The sequence below is a fragment of the Zingiber officinale genome, chromosome 2A, assembly GCF_018446385.1.
Source record: "Zingiber officinale cultivar Zhangliang chromosome 2A, Zo_v1.1, whole genome shotgun sequence".
NCBI lineage: Eukaryota > Viridiplantae > Streptophyta > Magnoliopsida > Zingiberales > Zingiberaceae > Zingiber > Zingiber officinale.
The window spans coordinates 134,599,523-134,621,702 of NC_055988.1; the positions used below are offsets into that span (position 1 = coordinate 134,599,523).

The window sequence follows — 22,180 nt, forward strand, 5'->3', positions numbered from 1 at the left end:
AAGAGAAAGAAGAAGAAAATGGAAATGACAAAGGCCAAGGACAAACAATTAGAGGCCGTTTGAATAATTAATGAATTGGCATTTAAACATGGGCCATGCAATAATATTTTGGACGTTATATATATAATATAATATAATATAATATAATATACATGGAGGAAAATTTAAGACTAAGTCGATCCACTCCACTCTGTTATTCATGGCCGGCCGGCCAAATCAATGGAAGTAAAGAATTCATTGGAAAACAAAGTGGCGATGAGTGCTCTCCAAAGCTTTTGGAGGCATCCCAAATTGCGCGTTAGTTGTATCGTCCATCGGCTTCCCTCTTATAAGTTAAGCAATATATTGGATGCATGCGGAGAAGAAATTAAAGAGGGAGGGACTAGGAAGGGATTGAATTAGAATCGAAAGAGTCGGGTTTGTTAGTTTAATTTGCAGTGGTGTAGCGATACTTCGATGGCAGGAGGTGGTGCAGGAGAGCGGTCGTTGATGGACACACCGACGTGGGCGGTGGCCGTGGTCGTCGCTCTCATGGTCATCATCTCCATCTTCATCGAGCATGGCATTAACAACCTCGGCGAGGTATGTATGTATGTATGTATATATGTATGTGTCAGCTACAACTCTGTATATTAATAATTAAATTTCAGGTAACAATTATATATATAGAAAAGAATTTCTCTATTTATTGAAAAATAGATTATTTTATTTTTAAATGACTCTTTACGCTCTAGCCATCGTAATTATTCATGCAACTTCTAGCTAGATAAGTCCAGAACGACATATAATTTGATTGATCCAAACGAATAAGTTAATCTGTATATTAGAGCTTGGGCTGGTCCTAGCGAACCAATAGTTCCGAGTAGTTTATCAATTAGGAGTAGGGTGATGTTGAGTGGTCAAGCTAGCTAGCTAGCTAGGTTGGTTTGATGGCCCATTGAGCTAGCAATCTAACTAGGCTAGGTAGATTATCGAGTTCTGTTGGGACCGATGACGTCGCTAGAGGGGCTAAATATGATTCACTTTGATTTTTCAATTTCATTCGTTGAGCTCGTATATAAAGAGTTAAAACATAATGGAAATATAAACAAAGCAAACATAATCGTGTTCGAAACCCCCAATTCCTATTCCACAGCTTAACAGCCTAGCGGTATCATTATTATACTTTCTCCTTCTGACACTTTCTGAGGGCGAAGAAACCTCTCACAATGATACTTTTACAAGTAAATACAAATAAAATAAAAAATAAAGATAAAAACAAATATAATATAAATAAATAATTTACACATGGAGTATTTAGGTTGTTGGTTGTTGATTTCTTTTGAAATGCCTACTCAAAGTTTGGAATGTAGCAACACTCTCCCTCAAGCATCCAAAATTCTCTACGAAACACTTATTTATAGGCTTCAGGTTGAGTCATAAATCACCTAACAGTCGATTGCTAGCTCACATTAGTCAATTACTTTGCTAAGATTCGAACATTGTTGAGCTTTCACCACTAACTATTTCTTCCAGCTCAGCATTGACAATAGTCAACTACTATACCATTATTAATCAAATGTTGCAATAACAGTCGAACCCTTGGATTGACTCAAAAATTCTCTATTTGTTCTGATAGTGTCAGTATCTCCATCAATTGAATGATCACGATTAGTGAAATTCTTATTTTAAAGGCTAGTAGCCGCCCGTGATTTACCTCCTCCGTGTTAACCTTGGGACGGATTGACGGGGGCACTGGGGGCGAGCGTATTCGCCTTTTGCCACAACGATTAGTGAAATTCTCAAATAAACCCATAAACATTTTGTTCACTGCAATGATATCATCAGTCGACTGATGAACCACATCAGTCGATTGATCACATCGTAAACCTCTTTAAACCTTCTCAAATTTTGAATTTGTGGTTTAAGGATTAGCAGTCGACTAATATCTCTATTTCAACCTTACCAAGGTTGAATTCTCACTTTATCTAATATATAGTTGATCTTAACCTACTAGGACTTTCTGTATCTAGTATTCGGTCAATCTTGATCTGTTAAAATTTCATCATTACCTAGGATCTGGTCAACCCTAACCAGTCACGGCTTCACTACTGTCTAGCATCCAATGAATTTTGACCTGTCGAAATTTCACCATTATTTAGTATTCGATCAACCTTGACCTGGTAGGGCTTCACTATTGTCTAACATCCGATCAACCTTTGATTGTCAGAACTTCACCATTGACTATCATTCAATCAACCTTGACTTATCAAGACTTCACCATTGCTAAGTGTCTCCTCAACTTTGACACTCTTGGAATTCATGTCTCATGTCAAGTGTTTGATACTCTATAACTCATTTGAACTTCGTTTATCAAATCCATGTATGAAATTAAAGAAATCAATTCATGGCATGATCTAATAAATATACAATCATGTGGCAAAAGGTAATTCGGTCGCCCCTGCCAATTCGTCCTTAGGCTAACACGGAGGAGGTAAATCACGGATGACTACTAGCCATTAGTGTAGGTGGCCAAGGCATGGGAAAAGGTATACTTAGACATACCGAGTTTTGACCCTAAGACTTTATGTGGCAACACTGCATGCATCAACCACTGCATAATAAATATACAATCATGTCTATATGACATGATGTCATGGCATGTATCAACACACAAATATGTTAAGCATAGATAACATGATTGGAAAAATATCTAGATCTCCAATCTAAGCATCATCATCTAATATTATTCCAAATATTAAATTTAATATAAGTTGAGACTCCCTCGAGTATGTCAGAACTCCAAACTTGACACACTTTTAGATTTTACCATACCATACCTAATTTTGATCAACTTAAAAACTCAATTTTTATTGGCATAGATTAAAATTTCCTAACATAAAATTTGAAATTTCATTTTCAAGATATCACTCTATTTGAAAATGCCTAAAGTGTCAATTTTATTATGATTGGATTAACTACCATTCCAATCTAGGTTGGCCATTAAGTCTGATGGGGTCATACTTTCATGAACACAATACCTATTAAAGCTTCTTAGCTTTACTAGGTATTCATTAAAGATAACGTCTATAGATACCTTTTTAATGACTCTTTTAGATTTCTTAGAAGCCCTAGTCATGTTGATCTCATCAAGATCAACACTAAGGATTATCTCCCTTATAACCTTGACTCCAATCCTAGATCTAGATTTGGTTTCATAGTTATATGAAACTTTATAATAGGATGGCATACTCTCTTTGGACTTTGGTTTGTATAACAAACCTTTCTTGTCCATAGATAATTATTGTCTACCCAAACATTTAATTTCTTAGACCATTTAAATATATTTTTCATTTTACTACAAGTTTTCTCTGATTTGTTAAGTCTTGACCTCAAGATTTGATTTTGCATTTCTAACTCCTCAATTCTTGATTTTCATGTCTTGGTTAGACCTTGTTCTTTCTAGGCATATATATATCTACCTTTCTTAGGGTTTTTGCCTAGATCACTCTCTACCCTCCTATCATTAGGTAAGATGGTTCTTGCCTGATATAATATAGTTGTCCTTAGATTTATGATATTTTCTATTTTCATGATGATAAGTTCTTAAATCATAATATTTAACTCTAACATACTTCTTATCATAAAACAAAGGAATTTTATTATGAAATGATACCGTCAATTTCCCTTGTCCTTATTTGAGGGACAAAGATAAAAATAAAATTGAATATAATATAATATAATATAAATAATTTACACATGAAATATTTACTTTGCTTGTTGTTGATTGCTTTTAAAATGCCTCCTGAAGGTCTCTCACAAAACTTCAAAGAATGGGCATCCAAAATTCTCCATGGTACCCTTCTTTATAGGTCTCAGGTCGGGGCTAAAAACTACCTAACAATCGACTACTAACTCCCATCAATTAATTATTCTGCCTAAATTTGAACGTTGTCAAGCTTTGACCACTCAATGGCTTCTTTCAGCTCATCATCAGTGATAATAATCGATTGTTATACCATTATTAGTCGACTGTTGCAATGACAATTGAGTCCCTAGATTAACTTAGAAATTCTCTGTTTGCTCCAACGATGTCATTAATCGCATGATAATCTCCATCAATCAATTGATGATAATTAGTCAAGTTTCCAAATTGACCTAGAAGATGATAATTAGTCAAGTTTCCAAATTGACCTAGAAACTTTTTGTCCGTTGTAAGTGTCATCAGTTGATTAATCACATCATAGTTTAAGAGTTCATTAGTCAACTTTTATTTCATAACAACCGACTAATGCCTCTGTTTCAACTTACTAAGTCTAAATACTCATTTTACCTAGTATTCAGTTAACCTCAACTTACCAAGACATCTTTTATATAGCATCTGGTTAACTTTGACCTGTCAGAACTTCCTTTATTTAGCATCTGATCAACTTTAACCTATCAAACTTTACTATTATTTAACATTCAACCAATCTTGATATGTCGAAACTTCACCATTATTTAGCATCCAATAAATCTTGATTTGTCAGGGCATCATCATTGTCTTACATTCAATCAACTTTGATTTGTCGGGACTTCTCCATTACTTAGTACCCAGTCAGTCTTGACTTGTTAGGACTCCATTATTACCTAACATTCGTTCAACATTGATATGTCTGGACTTCACCACTATCATGTGTTTGTTCAACCCTGACTCACTTGGACTTCGTATCTCATGCCAAGTGTTTGCACTCCATAACCCACTTGAATTTCACTTCTCATACCAAGTGTCCAGTCCTTTATGACTCACTTGGATTTCGCCTTTGCAAACTCCCTATTGTACTTCTAACTTTCAAATGTTTAGTAATCCATAACCCACTTTGACTTTATCACCGTTAAGTATCTAGTCAATCTTGACCTATTTAACTTTTTGCTCAATCATCATCGACACCTAAGATTGATTGCACCAATAATCTCATCATCGACACCCAAATAAATCTTGGTCAACTTGACCCGAGATTGATTGTACCAACAATCTCATCATCTACACCCAAATCAATCTTGGTCAACTTGACCCAAGATTGATTACACTAACAACCTCCTCCAATGATTTCTCCCTTCACTTGAACATCTCACTCTCAACCATCAAACATATTAATCAAATATCAAAATCCAACTCGAGCTAACTCACTCCAGAGGTTGATTACACCAACAACTTCATCTAGATGGTTAGTCGATCCGATTGATTCGATTAATCAATCTAATTCGGGTCATAATTTGATCAAGTTAGTCAATTAGATTGGTTCGGTTAATCTAGATGGTCAGATCAATCTACTTTGTTTGGTCTGTCCACTTTACTGCAGATTAATCGATTGGATTAGTCAATTTAGTGTTTGTCGAATTTGTTTAAGCAAGTTAGATAAATTTGGGCGACTCAACTTTTCTAGATGGATTCGATAAGCAAGTCAATCCAATTGGAAAGTCTTCATGAGGCTAAATAGTTGTATAGGCTCGAACATCAGAAGGAATATCTCAAATAACTTTTTTAATAAATGAAAACAACAAAATTGATTTATTTTTAAAAAATTATAAAATACTTTTATAAATTAATTATCAATCAATCTGATCAACTAATTTAATTAGTTTGGCCAATCTAGTTTGTCTACTCAATCAATATTTGATGGGTTTGATTAATCTAATTGGTCTAAGTCAATCATCAGATTGATTCGGTCAATCTAATTTGTCTAAACCTAGCTGTCAATTTGATTGATTTGGCTAATTTAGTTGGTCTAAGTTAATCAATTTGATTGGTTCGATCAACCTTCTGATCAATCTGTTTTGACTTGTTCAGAAGCTTTGTCTGATTGGCGTTGTCAACTTGCGAGGAAAAGTCAATTTAGGATTAGTCCAATTTATTTAAATAGATCAATCAATCATATGATGTGAGTCCAGATGGATTTCTATAAGCACAAAAGGAAAAACTCAGAAAATATTTTTTAATTGATGAAAATAATAACAAAATACTTTATTTATTTTTTAAAAAATATATTATTATTGTTATTATTATTAAGAATGACTAAAAGGCTGGGGTTTACTTATATTTCCGTCTCCTGTTTATGACAGTGGTTTCAGAAAAAGCAGAAGAAGGCCATGAATGAGGCTCTAGAGAAAATCAAAGCAGGTACACTGTATACATTTATACATAAGTTGCAAAAATACTTGCTAGCCTAGTTCGATTTTTAATTTGTATCTGTGCAGAATTAATGCTGCTAGGCTTCATATCGCTGCTGCTCACTATTGGGCAAGGCCCCATCTCAAGGATCTGTGTGCCCGCTAAAGTTGCAACCATCATGCTGCCGTGTAGCAGAAATTACTCACAGGAAGGAGCAGATGCAGGTCGAAGAAAATTATTATGGCATGAGAGAGAAGGAGCTCTTCGTCGTGTTTTGGCTGGAGCGTCCGCCTCAGATTCCTGTTCTAATTATGGGGTAAGAGTTTATTAACTAGCAAGCATTATTTATGTAGTTTGTGTGCTTTGTTTTATTCCTTTAAAAGATTTAATATTTAAATTCCTAATTATATATAAATGATGATTGATGGCTATAACTATGTATCATTTTTAGACAGAGCAGGTCCTGGTTGTTTAAAGACCCTGAGCAAAACTATTAGTTATATTCCAATTTGATCTTTCCATCAAAACGTAAATAATTTATTCAGTAGAGTGGTCAATATTTAGAATTTATGTATCTTTTCAATCCACATATTCAACGAAGAAATGAATGTCACTGGTGGTGGTGGAATGTTTTAGAATCACACAAATAAAGCTAAAACAAGAAACTTAAGTAATAACATGTTATTGATGTTCTGGAAGCATCATTTAGAAGCAATATCAAATAGGAGAGGGTCCAACTAAGACCGCATACTAACCTTAGCGTGCACTTCTTCCATGTATAGACTGTCACAGGCAATGGAGGGAACGGTTGACAGCAATTGTGAAAACCTAAACATAGGAGAAGCATTATATCATCTACACAAAAGTTTACAAAATTCTAACCCAACATAATCACCATGAAAGCAAACATAATTTAAGGTACTGCTTGAGGATGTGGGAAAAATTATAGAAAAACAATAAGATAATTCAAGCATACCATGAAAACACTTTTCCACCTAGACTTCACATGATTAACACAACTCAAAACCATCTAAGAACGCACATCGAACAATAAGCTCAGAATTTCAGAAGAATTACTTTTATGCATGATGACCACAAAAGGTTTCAAGAATTCATTCTAGAAGTTATAATTAGCAAGTTCTTCTCACTCCAAAACTTTCATAGCTAATTGCCTTAGTGAATCCATTACAAAGATTGCGACCGAAAGATTTTCTGACAACCCAACTGAAACAAAAAATTCAGAAAGAACATTCCAGATGCAGGACCAAACCAATCGTATACGATTCATATTGTAATGCTTGCATGGACAAAAGGTGAGGTAGTTTCACTTGTTAAGCAAACAACTTAATAACAGACATGTTTTGAGACATACTAGGTAAAATAAGGTGTATGCCCCTCTATCTTTGTCATAACTTCCAGGAAATGTAGGTCCAAAAAGTGTATATACTGCTACAAAAGTAGCAAGTGTAGAAGGATCACTGAGACAAAAAGGAAAAAAAGTAAAAAAAAAACACAGAGGCAACTCATTTAAAGTGTCTTCGTGATGCACTTTTAAAGGCAAAATCATCAATAATATCATCATATTCAATATTTTCCAAAATATTTTTTTCAATACATAGAATTGTTAATCCATTTAGCCTATCTTGAGTCATTGTGGTCCATAAATAAGATTTTATTAATTTAAATTTTGAAAAACTTCTTTCGGCAGATGCTACTATCACGGGTATTGTCAATAATATCCAATAAGCAATCATCACATTTGGAAACATATTCATTGTTTTTAAAAACTCTAATATTTGAATGGAAGATCATTTTTTATTTGTTTCATAAGATTCACTTGGTAACATTACTTGCAAAACTTGTAATTCTGAAAACATATATTTTGCATCAATATCAGAAGCGTTAGGGTTGTAAACGAGACGAGTCGAGCCGAGCTTTGGGGTGTTCAAGCTTGTTTGATAAAATAACCGAGCCGAGCCGAGCCGAACTTATAATGAACCAAACTTTTGAAATGAGTGTTCAAGCTTGGTTTGGTTTATTTTTTATGAGTTTGAGCTTGTTTGAAGCTTGGCTTGAGCTTGGTTCGTTTAGATGTTATCAAGCTCTCAATTCAAGCTTGGCTTGAGCTTGACTTGAGCTTGGATTGAGCTTGACTTGAGCTTGGTTCGTTTAGATGTTATCAAACTCTCAATTCAAGCTTGTTTGATTGTTTGAAACTTTTAATTGTTTGATTGGTTATTAAGATTGATAATTTAAATTTATTTATTTTATTTTATTTTATTTTATTATTTATTTAGCATATTGAAAAGAGTTTTATTAATAAATATGGTTCATGAACATTGTTCACGAATGTTGTTCATGAACATTGTTCACGAACGTTGTTCACGAATGTTAACGAGCTGAACACATATGTGTTCAAGCTTGTTTGTTTAGCTTAACGACCTGTTCAAGCTTGTTTGTTTAATTAATCTTATGTATATTGAACGAACATAAATAAGCTCTTACCAAGCCGAACACCAAGCTTGTTCACGAACGCTTAGTTTATTTACAACCCTAAGAAGCGTCGCCATTTTTCAAAGTATTTTAAAGATTCACACAAGAACTCATTAATTCATCATCATCCATTGAAACTAATTTTGCAACATCATACAAGAACCTAAATATAGATTCAAAATATTACAAGTGTTCAAACCTACTTTTCAATTGCCCAAGAGCAATATCGACTACTAAGATAAAATAATCTATTCGAAAAGACTCTTCCGGTGATTGATTTTCCCTTTCAGTATTAGCAATCTCATCAAAATGTCTCTTTCTACTAATTTTACATTTTGTAGGAAATACATGCTCAATTTCCATATCAAATGCTATTTTTTTTGCATCAACCATAACTAAAGCAAAACCATTTTCTCTATATTTTTCAAAAAAATGAACAAGACCAGCCAATTGTTTTACAACAACATCAAGACGCATATCCTCTGACTGTACTTTTTTACTAACTAAGTTAATTTTATGCAAAATATCAAGCCAAATAACAAGGCTTAATATAAATTCAAAACTTGAAATTTCACCAGATGGTAGCGTTTCAGCACCTCTACTTAATTTGCTATCTTCACTTATTTCTGCTAATTTGAACAAAGCATCTCTAATTTGGGAAGCTTGAGATAGTATTGCTTTGACTGTTTCAATATGGCTTTCCCATCTTGTAGTTGACAATGATTTTAAAGTTAATCCATCAATATATTCAAACAAAACATTCCATCTTTTTGTTGAATTAGAGAACACGGTGTGCATACATTGACATGCTCCAAAAAATGATTTTGCTTTAGCACAAGAATTTGCCATGTCACAAACAACTAAATTAAGAGAATGAGAACCACATGACATGTAAAATGCTCTAGGATTAATGTCAAGCAATCTTCTTTGCACGCCTTGATTTTTTCCTTTCATATTAGATCCATTTTCATAACCTTGCCCTCTCACATTATCAATATCAAGTTCTAAAGATTGTAAAACAAATTTCAATTCATTGAAAAGACCTAAACCAGTTGTATCTTCTACATTTATAAATTCTAAGAAATAATCTTCTATTTTAATTGGAGTCTCTGAAACATCTACACATCTTAATATGAGAGTCATTTGTTCTTTGTGACTTGCATCCGGTGTACAATCAAGAATTACTGAAAAATATTTTGCTTCTTTTACTTTTTTAATTATTGCATTCCTAACTTTGGAGGCTAGAATAGATATTAACTCGTTTTGAATTGTATGACTGAGATAATGATAATGAATCTTTTTATCTTGAATGAGTCGAAAATGTTCTTGCATTATTGGATCAACATCTGCAATCATTTCAAGTAGACCCAAAAAATTACCATTACCATCTTCATAAATTTTGTCATGTGTACCACGAAATGCCAAATTATGTATAGCAAGACATTTGACAACAACAACTATTCTTAGCATAATGTGTTTCCAATGTTTTGTGTCCTTTTTAATTTGTTCTTGTAGTTCCTTATTGTTGGGTTTTTCGGGCCGCGAAAACCGCTTTTCGCGTCGCGGAAACCCCGAATCACCCAAAGCCGTAGATCCGTGCAAGGAAAAACCGAATGAACTTACGAGTACGAGTTTCAAACTACGATCTACAGTAGATCTACAAAGGAAAACACTTTATACCTTTGATGCGTGCCCTTTCGCGTTCCCGCTCGTCCAAGGAGTTGCCGGATCTCGAGAGTGTCAACGTAGACACTCCTCTAATGATATCCACACGAACAAGGAGTGTCTCCCACACTCAAAGGATGGAGAAGAAAGCCCCAAGTGTGCTAGCACTTTCTAGAGCTCTCGAATGGGATTAGAAAGGAAGAAAAGAAGAAGGTATAAAAGAAATCTTATACACTCACTAGTAGTATCCTTCCTTTGTGACCTTCACTCTTCCTTTGCTCTTGGATTCACTCAACCATCTTCTCCTCACCATGGAAGTCCACGGCAACAGCAGCAAGGAGGAGGAAGAAAGCTTGGAAGAAGATGGAATAATTACCACACTACAATTGCCACAAAACCAAAACCTCCTTTGCATTAGTGTGGCCGACCACTACATTGTAACCCCCTCATTAATATGGCCGGCCACATTAAAACCAAGGGGAGAGTGTAACCCCCATGAGGTGGCATACCTCATGAGGTGGAGGTGATGTGGCAAGGATGAGTCATCCTTATGATGTGGCATCAAGTCATACTTGATGTTTCTAATTCCATTTGGTGAAGTCAAAATTGACCAATTTCTTCCTTGTTGAGTTAAATCCAATCTTTGATTCAAGTCAATTTCAGTTTAATGAATCTCAATTCATTAATATAAATTGACTCAATGAATCAAATCTAAATTAGACTCATTCAACAATTGAATCTAATTGAGTCTAACTCAATAAGTTTAATTTGAATCCAATTGGTTCATCATATGAACCCAATCCAATTGGTTCATCATATGAACCCAATCTCCATCCACTTGTTCTTTGTGTGTGACCCAATAGGTTCTTGTAACGTTGGTAATGTTTCTAAACTCCTTTAGAAATATAAGCAATGAGCGGCATCTAGCAATACATCATTGCTACCCAAGTTACAAGAAATGTTGAGATCCAACATCACCTTGTGACTATTAATTGTGACTCCTCACAATATATAACAAGTGTCCTTCTATCCTAGACATCTAGATTGATCAATGTGAGGCATAGACCGTGTCATCCTCTGACCAATCTAAATCTTGAACTCCAAGTAGACTCACTCAATCAAATGAGCTCAATATCTCATATTGACTCATTTGGGTATGGCCATACACTTCGTGGTCTTACTCTATCAAGAATATCGATGTCGCTCCCGTCATATGGGAGGGATAGATCCCATCTACATCACTCACATCCCTCTGCATAATTCGTTACATACCCAGTAATCGCCTTTATAGTCCACCCAGTTACGGGTGACGTTTGATGAAACCAAAGTACATAACTCCTTATGTAGGGATCCATGGTGACTTCAGGTCTAAGGACTAATAGTCATACTAATAGCCACATGAGAAAGTATATGACACTCATATAACGATCCATGATACTTTCTCATGGCGGGTCATTCAGTATACATTCTCTAATGCATACCCATGTGTCAGCTTGATATCTCTATATCCATGACTTGTGAGATCAAGTCATCGAGCTGACCTACATGCTAGTCTTATTGTATTAACATTGTCCCTGAATGTTAATACTCGACTAGGAATGATTTAAAGTAGTGTTCCCTATATCATCTTACTATCGATTCAACTAATCGATTGATATAGGTATGAACCTTCTACTCAAGGACACTATTATACTTAGTCTATTTGGCACTAATACAAATAAGTATAATAATCAAACAAATGCCTTTATTAATATACAAGAATATGATACAATGAGTCCATACAATCATCAAATGATTGGCTCTAGGGCTCTAACTAACAATCTCCCACTAGCACTAGTGTCAATCAGTATAGGCTCTAAGGCCTAATGACCTAGTGTGACCATCATGCTTCCTCTGTGCCAAAGCCTTGGTCAAGGGATCTGCGATGTTAGCCTCTGTAGGTACTCTGCAAATCTTCACATCTCCTATATCGATAATCTCTCGAATGAGATGGAAGCGCCGTAGTATATGCTTGGTCCGCTGGTGTGAGCGAGGTTCCTTCGCCAGTGCTATAGCTCCATTGTTGTCACAATATAGCTCAACTGGGTCAGCGATGCTAGGAACCACCCCAAGTTCAGTGATGAACTTGCGGATCCAAACTGCCTCCTTTGCTGCCTCTGATGCAACAATATACTCGGCCTCTGTTGTAGAATCAGCTACTGTCTTCGAACTCTTCCACTCACGGCACCACCATTTAAGCAAAACACGAACCCCATTGCGATCTATAGTCATCCTGGTTTGGAAGCTAGCATCACGTAACCCTTTACAGCTAGCTCATCATTGCCTCCATATATCAAGAAATATTCTTTAGTCCTTCTTAAGTACTTAAGAATATTCTTGACCGCTATCCAGTGACTTTCACCTGGATCTGACTGGTATCTGCTCGTCATGCTCAAAGCATACGAGACATCAGGTCGAGTACATAGCATGGCGTACATGATTGATCCTATGGCTGAGGCATAAGGGATCTGATCCATACGGTCTCTCTCCTCTCTAGAAGAGGGACCTTGAGTCTTCGAAAGACTCACGCCATGTGACATTGGCAGAAATCCCTTCTTGGAGTTTTGCATGGCAAACCGAAGGAGTACCTTGTCAATGTATGTACTCTGACTTAGGCCAAACAATCTCTTAGATCTATCCCTATAGATCTGTATCCCTAGAATGCGGGATGGCTCACCTAAGTCCTTCATTGAGAAGCAACTCCCTAGCCAGGTCTTGACAGACTGAAGCATAGGGATGTCCTTCCCAATGATTAGTATGTCATCCACATACAATATGAGGAAGACAACTATATCTTCTACAACCTTCTTGTAGACACAAGGCTCATCTTCGTTCTTGATGAAACCAAACTGTTTGATTGCATCATCGAAACGAAGATTCCAGCTCCGAGAAGCTTGCTTTAGTCCATAAATGGACCTTTGCAGCTTGCATACTCTGCTAGTATGCTGTGGATCCACAAAACCCTCAGGTTGTGTCATGTACACATCCTCGAGTAAGTTTCCATTCAGAAACGCGGTTTTGACATCCATCTGTCATATCTCATGGTAGGCTGCAATATCAAGCATGATCCGAATGGACTTAAACATCGCAACTGGAGAAAAGGTTTCATCATAGTCAATACCATGAATCTGCTTGAAACCTTTAGCTACCAAGCGACCCTTATAGATAAGTCCATCCATGTCAGTCTTTCTCTTAAAGACCCACTTACACCCAATGAGTTTTACCCCTTCAGGTGGATCAACCAAAGTCCATACTTGGTTGGTGTACATGGATTCCATTTCGGATCTCATGGCATCTAGCCATTTCTCGGAATCTGGTCTCATCACAGCTTCCTGATAGGTGGTAGGCTCATCCTCTATGAGCATAACGTCATGATGGTCAGACAAGAGAAATGAGTATCTCTCAGGCTGACGACGTACCCTATCAGACCTGCGAAGAGGTATGTCTACTTGAACCGGTTGTTGTTCCTCAACTCCTTGTGGAACATCATCCACAACACTTTGTGGCTCCAGTTCAACTTCCATCGAGGCTTCAGTGCTAGTATTCGCATCTTGAACTTCTTCAAGATCGAACGTGCTCCCACTAGTCTTTCTAGAAACAAAGTCCCTTTCTAGAAAGACCTCAGTCTTTGCCACAACTACCTTGTGCTGACTGGGAATGTAGAAGTAATATCCCTTAGTTTCCTTGGGATATCCGATGAAATAGCACTTGTCAGATTTGGGTCCTAATTTTTCTGAGACTTGACGTCAAACGTAAGTCTCACAATCCCAAATCCTCATGAAAGACACCTGGGCATCTCTCCCAGTCCATATCCTATATGGTGTCTTTATCACGGCCTTGGATGGAACTCGGTTGAGAATGAAAGCTGCCGTGTCTAGAGCATATTCCCATAGATATGTCGGAAGATCTGTGTGACTCATCATAGATCGTACCATATCTAATAGGGTATGATTCCTCCTTTCAGATACACCATTCCACTATGGTGTTCCAGGAGGAGTGAGTTGAGATAGAATCCCACACTCAGCTAAATAGTCACGAAACTCATGGCTTAAGTATTCACCACCTCGATCTGATCGAAGTATTTTAATACTCTTGCCAAGCTGGTTCTGTACTTCATTCTTGAATTCTTTGAACTTTTCAAAGGATTCGGACTTATGTGTCATCAAGTACACATAACCATATCTACTGAAGTCATCAGTAAATGTGATGAAGTATCTATAACCGCCTCTGGCAGCGACATTGAAAGGGCCACATACATCACTATGTATGAGTCCTAACAAATCAGTCGCTCTCTCGCTGTGCCCACTAAAGGGAGTCTTGGTCATCTTGCCTCATAGGCATGACTCGCATATCTCATATGATTCTAAATCAAATGAGTCCAGCAAACCATCCTTATGGAGCTGGGATAAGCGCTTGTTATTTATATGACCTAAGCGACAGTGCCAGAGGTAGGTTTGGTTCATGTCATTTGACTTGAACCTCTTGGTATTTATGTTATAGATAGGGCTCTCAAGGTCTAGAATATAGAGTTTGTTTATTAGAGGTGCACTACAATAGAACATATCGTTTAAATAGACAGAACAACATTTGTTCTTTATTATAAACGAGAATCCTTTCTTGTCCAAACAAGAAACTGAAATTATGTTCTTAGTCAAGGCAAGCACATAACAACAATCATCTAATTCTAGTACAAGCCCAGAGGGAAGAGATAGATGATAAGTTCCTACAGCAATAGCAGCAACTCGTGCTCCATTGCCTATTCGTAGGTCTATCTCACCCTTCGTCAACGCCCTGCTATTTCTCACCGCTTGTACATTAGTACAAATGTGCGAAGCACATCCGGTATCTAATACCCACGATGAAGAAATAGAGAGGTTGACTTCTATAACATGTATACCTGAAGTAGAAATCTTATTTCTCTTCTTCGTAAGAACTTCCAGGTATTCTTTGGAGTTCCTCTTCCAGTGCCTTGCTTGTCCTTGATATAGGTGACAAAGATGTTCAACCATATCGTAAGCGTTCATCAACTCATGTTGCTTCTGAAGCTCAGAGTTCATGGTTGCGAGCATAAGACATGACACATCTAATGCGTCATCTTGATGCTTCTTGTAAGCATCCCAGTCAGCTCGCGTGGCAGTGGCAGGAGGAGCCTCCGGAATGGGCTGCTCCAGAACGTACAGTGAGAACTATTCTCAAGTTCTGTACCAGTCCAGGAAATTTGCTCCGTTGAGCTTGTCCTTCTTAAGGACAGAACGCAGAGAGAAAGTGTTCGTATTCGACGTCATGGATATTCTACAACAGAAATAAATGCAGAAATAAATATCATATTCTTTTAAAATCATTTAATTAGGCCTTTAATTAAATGATGCTCCCACTGAATTCTATAATTCTTGTGGGACAAGATCCACATCATACTAACCCTTGAGTTAGCTTTGGCTAATACGCCCAAGGCTTAGTATGATCGGTAGGTAACGATTACCAATTACATCTCTATGCAACTCTTGTTTATAGAATCAATATCCACATTTATATTAAAACTCGAGTTAGCTTTGGCTAATACGCCCGAGAGTTAATATAGATGTGATTTTGACCTATCTTTTCCAACCGTTGGAATAATGCCTATAGTTGACTCGATCCAACCGAGTAACTAGGAATACTCAATCTAATTGAGTTTGTATTCACCCATGTGTTGATAGGCGGGACCAAGATTGTCCCTCCGTACCCTACCAAGATAATATGTATTGCTCTGCTTTGGCAGATTCAACAATACATGTGATCGAGGTAGTGATAGGTATCACGGCACGGTTAGGTATTTAGAGTTGGTTCGATCTAGATCTAATCTAATCGAAAAGAATGCATCTTGTGCACGACTTAGATCTAATCTAATCGCAAGAGTGCATCATGTGCACGACTTAGATCTAATCTAATCGTAAGGCACTAATTAATTAATTACTTATTAAACATGCATCATATATGATCCTGTCCGAACCTGGCTCAATGGACGCTGGGGATGTGGCGCTCCCTGCTGGATCCTCGAGTGCTCCGGCGAACCTGCAACAAAACCGAGCCGGGGGGGGTGTCCCGGCGACGTCCCTCCGACGCTCAAGTTAGGCGAAGGAATAAGAAAGTGGCTTAGAAAATGGAGACTTGTGTACCTCCGGTTGAAGAAATGGAGGCCTTATATAGACCTCTCGAAGGAGCCTGGGCACACCAATCGAAGCGATCACCTGCTTTCGACCTTGCCTAGGTGTGGGCCTGTTAGAAGGGCATCCATTAGACCATACCGCTACTGTATCAACCTTTCCATGACGTGATGGTGGGGCCTTTAATAGTGCCATCTTGCGTACAGTCTAATCATCATGCCTTTGATGACATATCATATCCCGAGCCGAGCGAATAGGCCGCTCGGCTAACCACTGTTCCCTCGCCACGATTCCGGCCGAGCGGACACCTCCGCTCGGCCATTCTGTCCTCGGCCGAGTGGACACCTCCGCTCGGCCACTCGGCTCCGGTTCTTCTGCTTTGGCGTCGGAAACCCAAACCTTTGGCTGGGTCATCTCTGGTTCCGCTCGGATGGGACCCCATCTGTGGGTCCCCCATTCTTACCGCCGGATAACTTGCCTCCCCTTCAAGTCTAGTCGAAGGAGGCAGTGAGTCCGACTGACTGGACTGTGTGTCCGAGCGGGCGGTCGTCGCCTTATCGCTGCTGCTAATATCCCTTGAGCCGTTCGGCCCTCATCTCAAATTTAGCCGCTCGGCTCTTCGCTTTGTATGCCTTGGCGCCCAACGTGGATGTTTGCTTGTCTAAATCCTCTTGAAAATCGTGCAAGTCTTTTTCATTAAGCCGAAGCATGCGCGGTATGGGCGCATTAATTGCGCTTGGTGACAGAGCGCCACGTGGCTTGTCTCTAGTGGCGGTGACGCTCCGTACGATGGGACGCCCTTTGTTTTGAAATGAACGGCTAGATGATGACCTCGTCTCTTGTGCCCTTCATCCGACGGACGAGGCTGAGCGGTCTCGTTTGTATAAAGCCCTCGTTTTGGCCTTCACGCCGCACTCTCTGTTTCATCGCGCGTCCTCTGTCGAAGCTGCCTGCTGCTAGCTTACTCCGGCGACTCCCAGTGCTTGCTTTCCGGTGGTTTTCGAGTTCCTGGGCTTCTTTCCTTTGATCTTCCCTCAGTAAGCTTCTTCTCTTCTCTCATCCCCTTGTTTCCGAGTATTGCTAGGCTTCCTTCCCTTCTTTAGTCATGGCGAGCACTTCTGCACCCGCTACCGAGGTTCACGGTCCGTGGTATATGAGTATGGAGAGTAGGTTAGATGAGGAGCGCGCCCGGCGCGTTGTTAGGACCTACGGGATCCCGCACGACCATGAAATAGTTGTAGCCGGCCCGATCGACCGGCCCCATAACCCGTCGACCGGTACTATTTGTTTTTTTCTGGACCAATTCCAGGGCGGCCTTAGATTTCCTACTCATCCATTTATTTTGGAAGTTTGTAATTATTTCCGCATCTCGCTCGGCCAACTTGTGCCGAATTCCTTTAGGCTACTGAGCGGGATCGTCGTCCTCTTTAGGCTGCACAGTATCCCACTTGACCCCAGAATATTCCACTACTTCTTCTACCCCAAACAATCCGAGTTGGGTACTTTTATTTTCCAAAGTAGAATAGGCTTCAAATTTTTTGAGAACATGCCGACCTCCAACAAGCACTGGAAGGAATTCTTCTGCTATATACGACTTCCCGAGCGGCCAACATTCCGAACCAAATGGCAGACCGCCGTGCCGACCCAGCCGGAGCTCAGCAAATTCAGAAGCAATCCGTCCGGTCAGCGGTACAAAATCGACCAGTTGCTTCTCAAGGGGGTGTTGTACATTTTTGGATTATCTCCCGTTCGGGCCAATCTCTCCTACCGCATGGGTAAGGACTCTTTACTCCCTTCGCCTTTTTTGTCTAACTGATTTTAATTTCTTCCACTGCAGCTGAAGTTATGTGGTGCTCCAAGGCTACCGATCATCTGAAATTGAAGGCCGTGGAAATTGAGGCGGTACCAAAAAAGAACTCGCCGAGCGGGGTCTTATCCCCAGCCGCCCGGCAGATGCAGGAGAGGGGGGGACGCAGTCCGCCCCTGAAACAGAAGTTACCCAACCCGCTTCAACGAAGGTTGAGGCGGATCCTATTTCCTCTGCTCCAGCCGAGCTGGGAGTCCCCCAGGCCGGGGATTCACCACGGGAAGTTCGGCGAAAACGTCGAAGAGACTCCAGCCTTCCGCCGATCCCAGAGGGCGAACCGCAGGCGCCGATCGAGATCGCTTCTCCAGATTGCACGCCTTCGCAGACCAGGACCCCCGTGGCCTTGCCTATCGCACAGCCCTCTGGCTCTCCTCCACGGACTCGTCGTCGCTTACGACGGTTGGGCGAAACTTCAACCATAGGGGAGTCCTTGGGCCTGGCGACTGCGGCTGAGGAAGTGTCGGCCGGCCACCCGACCATCAAGACTACCCTTCGATTCCCGTCGGAGGAATATTTATTGTCTGCTGATCGGCCATCAAGCCCCGTTCATGAAATAACCTTGACGGGTCCGCTCGCCAAACTTTTCGAGGATGCCCAGATTCGGGTGGCCCTCATGACGCCCAAGCAGCTCGGCGATAACCACATGCAGCAGGCCACTCCGGTAGGTTCATTTTTCTTCTCCCGTGCCATGCTACTGCTCGGTTCTGATTTTATTATTTCCAGCATTGGGTGAGCAATCGCCACTAGCCATCGGTGGCGCTGGAGGATCTTATGGAAAAGCTCCAAGTCTCGGGAGTCCATCGGCCGAGCGGGTGAGGCCGAACAGAAGAAGGCCGCCGACCTGGCTACAGAGGTGGCTCGACTTGAAGGCTTGGTGAAGAAGCGCGACGAAGACGTGAAGCGCGCCAGTAGCCGGAAGAAGCGGGCGATTGCTGATCTGGACAAGATGAAAGTTGAAGTCCGAGCCCTAGATCAGCGATCTAAGGAGCTGGAAGCCCAACTAACTACCGAACGGGATGGGCGCTCAGCTGAACGCACTAAAGCGGAGGTGGACCAGAAAGTTCTTCAAGATTCACTAATTGCCTCCCGGGCGGCGCTCAGAAAGTACAAGGAAGAGGAGCCGAGTCGTCTGGCTGCTGCACGTCAAGATTACCTCCGCTCGGAGAGGTTTGGCACGAAATTTGGCGGCAGCGTCTCTTCAACCTTTGCCGAGGCCGTTAAGGTCACTATGGCCTACTTGAAGAAGGGTGGCCACCTTCCTGCGAGAATGCACATTCCCGCCTCCGATCTAGCGGCCATGATAGACGACATTCCGGACAGTTTCTTCAACTTCGAAGACCCCGAGTGAAGAGTGTTCCTCGTCTCTATCTTGTTTTTGTGTTTCTTACGCCCAGCGCAACTTTTTGTACTTGCCGTCCGGCATGCTTTCCCTTTAATGCAATTATGTCTTTGCTTGCGTCTTCCTGATCATTATCCATAATATTATTCTGTTTGCTTAACGTTTATGCTTAGAGTCAGTCATGCTCTAAGTGTTCTCCATCACGCGGCCGATCAGCTTAACCCATTAAACAAAGTCCGAGCGGGAGGACCTACTCGCTATGCACGTATCTAGTCTGTGTGAAGTCAACAAACGCCAAGTATCGAAGGACCAACGCCTGAGCGGGCCTAAATGTTTTAATACTTGTGGTTTCCGCGGTTTCTTATTCTTTGATATTTGTTCGTCCGTCCGGGGTATTTATAGTCGCCGGACCGACTCTCGATTTTTAACGATGGTGCTCGTTAGTTTTCCGCTCGGTTTTTATAGACGCCGGCTCGCCTCTCGATTTTTAACGTCGGAGCTCGACGGCGCGGATATTTATAGCCGGTCGGCGCGACTCTCGATCTTTAACGACGGGGCTCGTTGGTCTTTGGCGCGGATATTTATAGCCGGTTGGCACGGCTCTCGATCTTTAACGACGGAGCTCGTCGGCGCGGATATTTATAGCCGGTCGGCGCGACTCTCGATCTTTAACGACGGAGCTCGTCGGTCTTTGGCGTGGATATTTATAGCCGGTCGGCGCGGCTCTCGATCTTTAACGACGGAGCTCGTCGGCGCGGATATTTATAGCCGGTCGGCGCGACTCTCAATCTTTAACGACGGAGCTCGTCGGCGCGGATATTTATAGGGTTCGGCGCTCGATCTTTAACGACGGAGCTCGTCGGCCGGATATTTATAGCCGTCGGCGTGGCTCTCGATCTTAACGACGGAGCTCGTCCGGCCCGCTCGAGGATTTATAGACGCCGGCTCGCCTCGATTTTTAACGACGGAGCTCGTCGGCGGATATTTATAGCCGGTCGGCGCGGCTCTCGATCTTTAACGACGGAGCTCGCCGGCGCGGATTGGCGCGGCTCTCGATCTTTAACGACGGAGCTCGTCGGCGGATATTTATAGCCGGTCGGCGCTCGATCTTTAACGACGAGCTCGTCGGTCTTCCGCTCGATTTATAGTCGGCGCTGCTCTCGATTTTTAACGATGGAGCTCGTCGGCGGATATTTATAGCCGGTCGGTGCGGCTCTCGATCTTAACGACGAGCTCGTCGACGCGGATATTTATAGCCGGTCGGCGGCTCTCGATCTTAACGACGGAGCTCGTCGGTCTTCCGCCCGGTCCGGCTCGCCTCTCGATTTTTAACGACGGTGCTCGTCGGCGCGGATATTTATTGCCGGTCGGTGTGACTCTTGATCTTTAACGACGGAGCTCGTCACGCGGATTTATAGTCGCCGGTCGGCTCTCGATCTTTAACGACGAGCTCGTCGGCGCGGATATTTTTAACGACGGAGCTCGTCGGGCTTTTAAGCCTAATTTGGACAACGTTTACCTGGCCGAACGGCACTGGGTCTTCGGAATTGAGCCTTTGGCTCGTACAATATACCTCCGGCTGAGCAGCTCGGGGCCTTCGGATAACCAACCATTCGTCTATGAACACAGAATGCCTTGGGAATAATTTGTTTCCTGCGATAAAAGGAGTACAGCTATTTTGAATTTACACAAAATAGAGCAAAAGCGCACCTCTCACCCAGCTCTATATGGCTGAAGGTGATTTGCACTCCATGGCCGATCCAGTATCCGACCTTCCGCATCCTTGAGGTAATAAGCGCCCGAACGGAGCTTCTCGACCACTTCAAAGGGTCCTGCCCAGGGAGCTTCCAACTTTCTGTTCGTCCTCCAGGTCGGCGACAATAAAGGTGGTAGCCTCCGATCGGCTCGGATGGATCTGAACCTCCTCCTTTTCATCATAAATTAAAGCAGGAGGTTTCTCGGTTATGGCGTGTACCTCGATCTATGGAGCCTTTCGCGCGGCGCTGGATTCGGCTCGGACCATTTCCACATAGCATTTCCGAGCGGCTAACTGATCTCCTCGTACTTCACCGATTTTGTCCTCGACCGGGAATTTGATGTTCTAATAGAACGTCGACACAGCAGCTCGGAATTCGCTTAACGCCGGTCGCCCCAGTATCACGTTGTAGGATGAAGGGGAGTCGACCACCACAAAGTTTGTTGTCCTCGTTCTCCGGAGCGGTTCTTCCCCTAAGGAGATAGCCAGTCTTACCTGTCCGACCGGAAGAACCTCATTGCCCGTAAACCCGTAGAGGGGGGTTGTCATGGGAAGCAGCTCGGCTTGATCGATTTGTAGTTGATCAAAGGCCTTTCTGAAGATGATGTTGACCGAGCTACCAGTGTCAATGAAGATACGGTGGATGGTGTAGTTGGCTATCACCGCTTTGATGATAAGGGCATCCTCATGCGGCACTTCAACTCCCTCAAGATCCTTGGGCCCGAAACTGATCTCGGGTCCGCTCGCC

The 22,180-nt window shown here is 41.2% G+C and overlaps 1 protein-coding gene across 1 annotated transcript in view; it reads left to right on the forward strand.

Annotated features, from left to right (window-relative positions):
• The first annotated feature begins 205 nt into the window (after positions 1-205).
• LOC122040053 (MLO protein homolog 1-like) overlaps positions 206-22,180 on the forward strand; it is a 41,510-nt gene continuing 19,535 nt past the window's right edge. Inside the window, exons 1-3 of the mRNA XM_042599426.1 lie at positions 206-582; positions 6,082-6,139; positions 6,217-6,446. Of these exons, the coding sequence (XP_042455360.1) occupies positions 457-582; positions 6,082-6,139; positions 6,217-6,446 (414 nt within the window). The 5' untranslated portion in view covers positions 206-456. The remainder of the gene's footprint in view (positions 583-6,081; positions 6,140-6,216; positions 6,447-22,180) is intronic.